Source organism: Eucalyptus grandis, chromosome 8, assembly GCF_016545825.1.
Source record: "Eucalyptus grandis isolate ANBG69807.140 chromosome 8, ASM1654582v1, whole genome shotgun sequence".
NCBI lineage: Eukaryota > Viridiplantae > Streptophyta > Magnoliopsida > Myrtales > Myrtaceae > Eucalyptus > Eucalyptus grandis.
The window spans coordinates 34836757-34847131 of NC_052619.1; the positions used below are offsets into that span (position 1 = coordinate 34836757).

Consider the following 10375-nt stretch of genomic DNA (forward strand, 5'->3'; position numbering starts at 1 on the left):
TTTGTCTTCCCTTCCTATCTCTGCTAAAAAAACTCGATGCATTCCTTTTTGTCTCGGAAGAAGGCTCGTGATGGAGGCTCAAGCTATCTACATGCAGAAGTTCATGTTGCATATAAACTAAAATTCCTTGCCGGTGACCTGCTTCTGATCATTTAAACAATGTTAAGACACACTGCGACATAAACTGTACAACTACTACTGCACTAATCAAATCGAAAACCTGTCATACTTGTAAATACTTGCTTCATATGTAATTAACCCGATAGGAATTCACGACATCATGTTAACCATCAACAAGCAGTGGACTGTTTCGTCTTCTCCCAACTTTGATGGTCATCACCATACTGCCTGCTCCAATTACATTTCCGTGGCCTCCTTTTTCACTCCATTCTCAGCCAAGAAGCAGCCGAAAGACTGTAACTTGAATGAACAGAGCCATTGTTGATTCAGTCACGATGACTGAATCTCTATAGAACTGTTCTAATAGGCAGGTTTCCTGGATTTCATAGATTTTGTTGTTCTCTCCCACTCCGGAAGTGGAAAGAGAGGACGTTATATGAGAAGCTCCATTGGATATAGGGCCGGCAAATGGGTTTTAAGCCCATTTTGTGACTCAAATTTAGTGAACTTTAACAGGATAATTTAGTCATAAATCTGTTATACGGATTATACGGATATTAGTTTAGTTCTAAACTTTTCAATATTGTCAATGCAGTCTCAAATATTTTTAAAAATTCCAATATAGTTTTCTAGATAATTTTGACTTGGAATTGCTGAGATGGTGTCTAGTCATTGTCAATTGTCCTATATAGCATGGCTGCGTGGACGACCTTATTTGAAACATGTGTTATGTGAATTGCTACATTAGTGATTTCCATTGGCAATGGCCAAAAGACATACATTGGAAATTGTGCAAAGTTTTAAGTGTACGTTGATAGAATCGGGCAATTTAGGATTGACTTGACATTTGTATAATAAGTTTAGAACCAAATAGGTAATTTTTCTAGTTTTAACTTAGCCATTGAGATTAAATTAGAATATCATTAAGAGAATAAGATACTAGATAAAGAAATCCAAATACTTTAAATAAGAATAGAATCAAATTGTGAAAGAGGTAAGCAAAATAAAATCTCTTGTTTTCCTAAATTTTCTAGTATACCTTTAATTTAGTTAATTTTAAGTTTAACCTTGTAGGCCGCATTTTGTATTTCCGATTTGATAGATGTTTTACGCTTAAAGGATAACGATCTTAAGTGTTAATTTGGAAAATTGCAATACTGCAATCCTATCGATCACAGTTGATGCATGCCGGTGGCGTAGCAGTCCAGCGATAAGGGCCGGTGGGGCTGAGAATACAATTATTCGGTGAGTTTAGTACATGCACTTGAATGAATTTTGATCAATACATTTGATGGGAAGAGGAAAAGGAGACGTGAAAAATGATGCTTAGGACTAGGTTCCTCAGTTATATGGCAGGAAATTGACCTTAGACATGTTGATCGCTTGTTCTTGTCATCTAAATAAGTTCCTCTAGAAAAGAAATTCACTGTTGGAGCTGTTTCTACTCGATTTTTATTGTGTTAAATCACACCCTTTTCAGTTCACTGACAAAAAATGACTCTAAACATCAACTGAGCTAAGCATGAACCAGTAGTATTCACATATCGTACGATTAATAAAGAAAATTTTAAATAACAGGTTGATGTAATAATGATTAGCGTTATCCCGTGTGATAAAGGATTAAAAATATTTATAATGTTATAATTAGCATGGCACGACAACTAGGTGCAATTATCTAAACTTTCATAGTTTGACATCATACTATTCATAGGGGTGTGTAAAAGAATCAGAAACCACCCAAACCGTTTGGAACCTGACCGGACCGGCTTAGAACCGGCAGTTCTCACGAGGATCGATTCGGCTCCCAGTTCCAATTGGAACTGGTGAGTACCACTTCGATTCCCAATTCTATGAGTGAAATCGTCCACCCCGATCAGATTTGTATATATTTCTATGATAATTTGAGGTTATCTTGAGCATCGCAAACAACCTAGGTCATTTAGCATGATATTAGCGGGGAATCTAAATTTGTTAATGTGTTTCCTCATCTTTTAGCTGAACACATAATATTTTTGATAAAATGTTTCTAAAGGGTGATATGTTTGAATTGAAATAGTATATTTTATGTTAAGATTAAATTGGTTTTGGGTGAGTTTATTTCATTGATTTCACACGTTCTAGAATGATTTTGTACACATCTAATTTCAAGTTCAATTGGACTTCTTCAAGAATTCAAAAGGGTTTTGACAATTGTGGTTTTGTTGGGAACATTTAGACTAGTTCCATAAACCCACATCCCGAGTGGATCCATTAAACCAACAGGTAGTTCCCGATTTTAATTTTTCGAAACCGATCCTTAATAGACGGTTCTTAGTTCTAGAGTGAATATCGCCCACTTAAACTATACTCACCTCAATTATTCATAACATAATGATTATCTTCATTTACTAATCATATTAAATAATGCTCAAAATGTTATGTAATTATTGTTCCAATCATAGTATTAATTATGTAATAAATATAGTGCATTTCATATGATTAAAATTAAATCAAAGTCATACTACGTAATAATATTACTAGAGGTGTGCAAAGGAACCGGGAACCACCTGGATCGTTCGAAACTAGACTGAACCAGCCAAGAACCAACAGTTCCCACGACGATCGGCCCAATTCTCTATTCCAATTTAATTGAATCAATGAGTACTAGTCCGGTTCTCAATTCTAAGCGTGGAGCCACCCGCACTCAGCCTACCCACTCAAACTGGATTAGTATATATATAGACACATAAATATATCTCAATTACTTAATTATTTTGTAGTTTTTCAACCAAATATATGTACATATATGTATATTTATAGTTATTGAATATTATTAACTCCTTTTGTCACTTCAACATGTGTAATAGAATTAACCTCCTACTTATTTTTTCATTTTAATAATCTATTTATTTGGTTTCTTAACCAAAACAAAATAAATAAATGAAGAGGAAAGAGATGACTGATTGAAGATGTCCATAAATGTTGCGACACTTTGTCATCATGTATGAATTTAAAAGCCACGGGCTCGTTTTAAGAGCATGAATAATTCCATGATATTAATTGATGAACGTAATTTGTAGGGATTAGGGATGGGTTTCATAGACCCACTTGGAAACCGGGCTGGACCAGCGATCCAATTCCTAGGTGAATCTGTGGAACCAACGGGTGGCTTTTAGTTCCAATTTTTCTGAATTGGTCCTTAGTGGGCGATTTTCAATTCCAATGTGAGAACTGTCCACCCTAACCATACTCACCCCTAATTGTTGCATTATAACCGTATTAGATTTGTGGGATATTATCTCATTTTCAGATGCACTCAAGGCCGAATCCCCTGCATAGGAGAAAAAGAAAGGGTGACGCTATTTTCACCTCATAGATGACTTAATACACCCCATTTTCATTGAAAAGACAAAGTTGCCTTTTATTATTCAATTGCAATTTAAAGTGGTATCTCCAAATTTGTTTACTTTCCTTCTTTTGTTAGTTTATATATATATATTTTTTATGTAGGATGTAAGAATGCCGCACGTTTTGTTCTTGTTTATTGTGAATATCCCATGGACCTCGACATGTCAACTCACTTGACCCCCACTGCTTTCTCATCCATTGGATCCGCAAACACAAACTAGTTCGTATATCCGGACTTGATGTGTTTTCCAAGTTATGTGACGCGCTTCAATTGGGGCAAATTGAGGAACGGACGGGCCTTCAATCCTCTCATATTGAGCACTTGGTGTACCGGTTTTTCGGCCACAATATGCACACTTTTGTCGGGGGGCCATCCACCAATTCTAACGTTAGAACTAATCTCGCCGGGATAGCTGATGCCATCGATTGTGCATTGTTGTGGCATTGATCGTCAAGCCGAGGTTGACGGGAGACACCTGAAGATTTTTTTTTTTCTTATATGTATTTTGCTAATCGAAACTCCTAGATCTACTACTTTTCTCCTACACTTCACATTGAGTCAGTATACTTTTCTCTACATGGGTTTCACGTGATTAGCCAACTTTGATTCTCATCTATATTGAATCCAAAAGGTCAAGGTCTTGTTTCTTATTCGGCTGTGATCATGAGGTCTCAATGTAGGGACTTTGGTTTCGTTTAGAATTTGTCGAAACCACAGTTCGCCCGGGGTCCACCTGCCAAGTTATGGGTCTGCCCGCCGAGGCCGTCCGTCCTCTTGTCGGTGCACTGGGGTCTCGGGTCCAGCCCTCGAGGCGTCGGTCGAGCCCACCCTTCGTTGCTGTCTCACGGCCTGGGTTTGGCCCCTCGGTCCCTGTTGTGAACCCTGGCCCCTCAAGACATGGTTCCAAGAGCCGGTGTTTTGAGGTCTCCGGTTCAGCCTCTCGGGCTGTCGCGCGAGGGTTCCACGTTCGGACGATGAGAAAAATCTCCGTGATGGTGGAAGTCTAGTTGGCTTTGGAAAATGAATTCAGATTATTAGGATTTAGGCAAAGACATTTCTTGAAAGTATTTTTGGTGAACCCATTTTTCAGGGCCTAATTCCCTTAAAAAGCACTCAATTTTGGGGAAAATTATCCAAACAAATTTTAAACTCATTACATTTTTATCAATTTAATTTTAAACTTTTTAATTATGTTAATTTTTTTTTTTGTTCGTCCTATCTCTAACTCTCATCTCACTTTGAGTCAACCTCACACCTATGATACTAGCGTCCCTACCAAGGGGCTAATTGTGTTAATTGGGTCATAGATCTTTTCCTGTATTGTGTCAATTAAGTCCTAATCTGCATGAGGCTTGGTGACCCCTGCCAATCACTAGTGAGGGCTCCCGGCCCTCGTTCACAGTTACTCAATGGCCAACACAGCGCGAGCCCTTGCCCAAGCCCTCATTGGCCACTAGGCTCATAGGAACTCACCCAATGGTTGGCGAGGGACGCCGGGCCTCAGTTGACAGCCTCCTACTGGCCCTTAACAATTAAAAAAATAAAAATAAAGAAAGAAAAGAAAAAGAAAAGAAAATACTAAAAAAAATAAAAAATTATAAAAAAAATTATCTATGTCGATGCTGGCCGTCCGAAACGCCAGTCGTGTCATGTAGGACAACCAGCATCTACGTTAACAATATATGATCAAGATTGATGGATGAATTCAACTGGCAAAATGTGAAAAAGTTTATGACTCAATCAACATAATTAAAAGGTTTATAATTGAATAGATAAAAGTGTAATAAATTTAGAAATTTTTAGACAATTTTCCACCCAATTCTAGTCCAAAAGGTTTTTTCTTTTCTTTTTTATGAAAAAGCAACAGCTTTAGTTCATGCCCCAATTTCTGGCCCAAATTTTTTTGTCTTGTGAAAAAATAACAATTTTAGGTCGAAGTCTCATTTCTGACCAAAACTTTTTATTGCCTCATAAAAATCACCAACTTTAAGTACCCAAGTCAAGCATCTGTGAAGTTTATTAAAGATTCAACATGTCATTTTTTATGTACTCGGTGTAAACTTGATGGAAACTTGATAAGGGCCAAATATTGATATTGCTTGAAAGTTTGTGCATTTTTATTAGACAAAAAAAATGTTTGGACTAAAATTGAAACACTGGTTAAAATTGGTGTTTTTCATGAGATCAAAACAAATTTGTTTAGAACTGAGACTCGGCCCACAGTTGATTTTCTTTTATAGTATATATATAAAAAAAAAAAAAAAAAGCTCGAATCTCAAGCAAAATTTGTGCATTTTAAAGGAAATCAGGCCGATTTTCTTACATTATACGCACGATACAAACGAAGAAGAATGAAGAAATTGATTATTAGCGGTTTATTTTTACACTAAACAAATAAAATCTTAATTTTGAACAATTGGTCCGTGAGCCAAATCCAAATTTTCCTAATAATTAGGTCGAAAATAATCCAAAAGAGAAATAGATCTATACCCGAACTATTTAAATTAGGGAGGCACAAAATCAGTACTGCTAAAAATTTCATCCAGAAAACAAACGACCCAAAACAAGTAGAGACCTAAAAGATCCGAATTCACCCCAGCATGCTATTGGAATTTTATGAACTGAGATGAGTCATATCCGAGTATGAACTGAATCGAAATTAATTGAATCGAAATCGAATTGACCTACCCTGTTTACGACCTTAGGGCAAAGAATAGCCAGGCCCCAAAGATCATAGAATATAGGCTGGTCTGGACTCTCTAGCCCGAAAGAAAGTACCTCAGAAGAGAGTCTAATGGGGTTGACGTACGTTTAAAAGAGATCCAACATAGACCCCCTTAATTTCAGCGGCTTAATTTAATTTCCTTTTATTACTAGAAAAAAAGTGTTCTAAGTTGATGAGAGACATCAATAGAAAGTTAGGAACTTTTTGCGGACCATCACCTAAATCGCACGCATTTTTAAAAATAATATTGCCCGACACTCCTTGATCGGGAGTTATTTATTTTCGCCTGGCTGAAAGAAAAGAGTGTATTCCATTTCCCCATCAAGACTACAAAAACGTAATTGAAGTATTAGTAGTGAATTTATATGTTGGTTTTTGCATTTTGCAGAAGTTTTTAAGTGTTTCGGATATAAGAAAAGTCAATGCGTTGGATGGTGAGACTTTGCTTTCGTAAAATGTAAGAATTAAGGTGTCCAAGCTGCGGTTTCTCACACAAGAAGAAACCCTCGCAAGGCACAAACTCTTCTACAGCCGACGCTATAATACGTTGTAGATTAGTAGATTTTATTTCCTCATGTGGATTAAATCTATAGGGGAATGTTTTTTCCACATATGGCTTAACAAGAACTCGATGTGTATATATACCAGAGTTATCTCATGAAATATCTTTTTAGGGCATGGTTGACTTATGCGTGAGATCCTGATCACCCATAAAGATACCATTGATATTTTGTTTCTTTTCACTTCTTTTCTATCATTTTCTTTTTCATTTTATGGTTTCTAGTTTGGAAAAAACAGACATTAATATCTTAAAATGATTTTCCAGCTAACTACACACTCGGTAGATTTTATTTTTGCCCTTTTAGAGTAAGAAGTAAATTGTGCTCTTCACGTACTTTAGGTGTAAGAAAGAATACAAAATGAAAACTTATATATAAGTTACTATATTTTAGTTCCTCGTGTATATCAAATCTATAGGAGAAGGATTTCTCCACATAGTGTTTAACAAGAATTCCATGTGTATATACCAGAGTTATCTTGTGAAATTTCTTTTGAGGGCATGGTTCACTTACTCTTTATATATACACACACGTGAGATCCTGATCACCCATAAAGATGTGATTAATATTTTGTTTTGTTTTCATTTCCTTTTTCATTTTATGATATTTAGTACGGGAAGAACAGGCTTATTAATATCTTAAAATGATTTTCCAGCCAAATACATACTCAATAGATTTTATTTTTGCCCTATTAGAGTAAGAAGTAAATTGTTCTCTTCGCTTTAGGTGCAAGAAAAAAATACAAAACGAAAGCTTAGTTTATACATATATAGATGTATATATATATGTGTGTGTGTGTATGTATGTATGTATGTATGTATGTGATAACCCATAAAATTGTGGATATAGCCTCACCCAAGAATTTTGTGCTAACAAAAAGACTACTTCATTAATGGCACGGCCAAGGCCGATGTCTAACTTCATTAATCTTAACCCACCATATATTCTTATGCGACAAATTATTCATTCACTTTCGGATTGAGATAATGAACTTTCGACTTTCCTATAGTCTGAATGTTTCTCCACATTAATTACCATGTCACGAGTCATTACAGTTACCAAAAGCAACAGAGGTAATATTCTCAAATGGACCTAGAATTAAGAAAAAGCAACACACGTAATATTCTCAAATAGACCACGCCAAGATTTGGCAAACCTTACCATAACTCCACAGATATAAAATAGAGAGAGGCACGACATGATCACAAGGAAGTTGGAGCTCCATTGCCATGTATTGTATGAATAGTTTATGTACGCCAGCCAGACATTGGTGGCAAATCGACGGAAACAATCTGTACGTGAAGGAGGTGATCGCCGTAGGGGGTTTCGGGGCCGTATACAGAGGAACTTACGGAGGCAGAGATGTCGCAGGTTGTCATGAATGCTATTTTTTACCTCTATATATTCTATTTAAGTGATGGCATGCATCTGTAAATCCATATTACATGACGTGATTTTCTTATATCATGTAACCGATAGGTTTTATCATTGATTTCGTGGATGATGAATGATCTTGAAATTTGAAGTTGAAGAAACTGATACTACATTCAATCCTTTTGAATGTACTGATATACGTAAACTTTGGCTTAGTCTAAAAACAATTATCATAGGGAATTAAGAAATCTTGGGATGACTTACGAATTGATAAATTATTTCATTCCATGAAATCTTTCAGTCAAGTTTCTAGATGCGAATCCAGAGGGTCGATCCATGTTTCAGCGAGAGGTGTCCTTTTGGTCTAGCCTCAACCACCCTAACATTGCTAAGGTATCTCTCTCTCTCTCTCTCTCTCTCTCTCTCTCTCTTTCCAAATACTATTCACTACTCGAGGAGCGGGTGACTGCCTTCGCATCATTGCCGACTTTCTTTCCTTCGAAACCTCTAACTCTTCTTCTTGTCATGATCTAGTATTTCTCATATGCCCTAATCATTTTACTTTCCTCAGTTCATAGGAGCTACACATGACACGACACGCGTCAAATTCAGAGGGACGAGGCTGGTGAATGTATATTGTATGGTCTCTCAGTATTATCCAAGAGGTAGCTTGTCTGCTTACCTTTCGAGGCACCCGATCCTCTCCGTGGACGTCATCAGAAGGATGGCACTCGACGCGGCGAGAGGGTCAACATCTTTCCCTCGTAAACTATTCTCGACGTTATTTTCCATTCGAAACCTGTCTCAATTTTGCGTTTCGGACTGACCCTTGTGGATTTAGCTTCTTCTCTCCCACGCAGGTTGAGCTACCTTCATGACAAGGGAATCGTCCATGGAGATGTGAAGCCATGCAACTTCCTCGTGGATTTGGATGGTACCGTGAAAGTTACCGATTTCGGCCTGTCTCATTTGGCAGCTTATTACACTTCGTCCGAGGTCGGCGGGACCATCAATTACATGGCCCCTGAGGTATCGCCTTAAAATGTATGTGACTCACTTTAATGCGAGTTCACGCCTTTAAAATGCCTGATAAGTGTTTCGTGTCTGATATCAGGTCATCAAGGACGGGAAATCCAGCTTGAAAGCAGATGTCTACAGCTTCGGGATCACCTTGTGGGAGATTTGCCACCGCAAGACGCCGCACTCGAACATGAAAACCGAGTTAATCGACCAAGGAGTTGTCCATCATGTAATCAGCCGTACCGGTGACCCGGATACTGACTCATATACTCGTATGGCATAAATTAGCTTTGATTCGAAATGGTTAGCTCACAAGTTTGGTTGGTTTTGCAAAACTTACAGAAGGTGAGGCCGAATATATCAGGAAAATGTCCGAGGCAATTCGCGAGCTTGATGCAGATGTGTTGGGACGCAGACCCGCGAAAGAGACCGAGCATGAAAGACGTCGTGTACAAGTTAATCCCCTGAAGATGCTTCCCACGTTTAGTCCAAGAGGAACAGAAACATGGTCGCTGACTGGTTTTAGCTGTATGGTCATTGAGGGCACATCTCTCCCTCCATGTATATCAGAAGTGATCTTCTATTGATGAAGACGGCAGCAACTGAAATCGAGAGATAATCTGTTCGATTCGATTGTTTCAGTCTTGCTTTTCCACATCTACTATTCGATTGTGACAGAGGACTTCTCTTGACACGAATCTTCATATCTGCAGAAACGATCACAAAAAATGGTCAGTTGCATACACAGAGGTGGCTGCTTGGTTGCTATCTGTAGCTGAATTGAGTCTGATGACAGCTTCTCTTTCGAAGATACGTTGTGCAATTTCTTAGCTGGTTCTTTCCTGGGCATTCTTTTCTACTATTCCCACAACATGATTCTAAAATTGAGCTTGGTCACCTTTGTATTGAACACCTGATTTTTGGATATTCCATGTGATTATGACACAATGATTTAATAAGCCAACAACAACGGAATGATAAACGCCACGTTTAATCAAAGGTAAATTAAGCAGCCAACTTAATTGGTTAGTCACACCATGTCGGTCGTATGACTAATACATAAAATACATTTCCCCCAACTACAACTACAGCTTGATCGGTTCGAAATTCTCTCTAGAGATGCCTGGTTGAGTCATTCGACCCAATTGACTCTTTCAGCTTCAGAGAAGGACTAGTAAATGACATCGC

General features: G+C 37.7%; 1 protein-coding gene across 1 annotated transcript; it reads left to right on the forward strand.

The window, feature by feature from the left end:
* Window positions 1-4251: 4251 nt before the first annotated feature.
* LOC104417051 (probable serine/threonine-protein kinase drkB) lies at window positions 4252-9774 on the forward strand. Its single transcript, XM_010028375.2, has 5 exons — window positions 4252-4431; window positions 8739-8914; window positions 9028-9196; window positions 9282-9459; window positions 9530-9774. The coding sequence occupies exons 1-5, from the start codon at window positions 4252-4254 to the stop codon at window positions 9772-9774; spliced, it is 948 nt and encodes a 315-aa protein (XP_010026677.2).
* The last annotated feature ends 601 nt before the right edge of the window (window positions 9775-10375 follow it).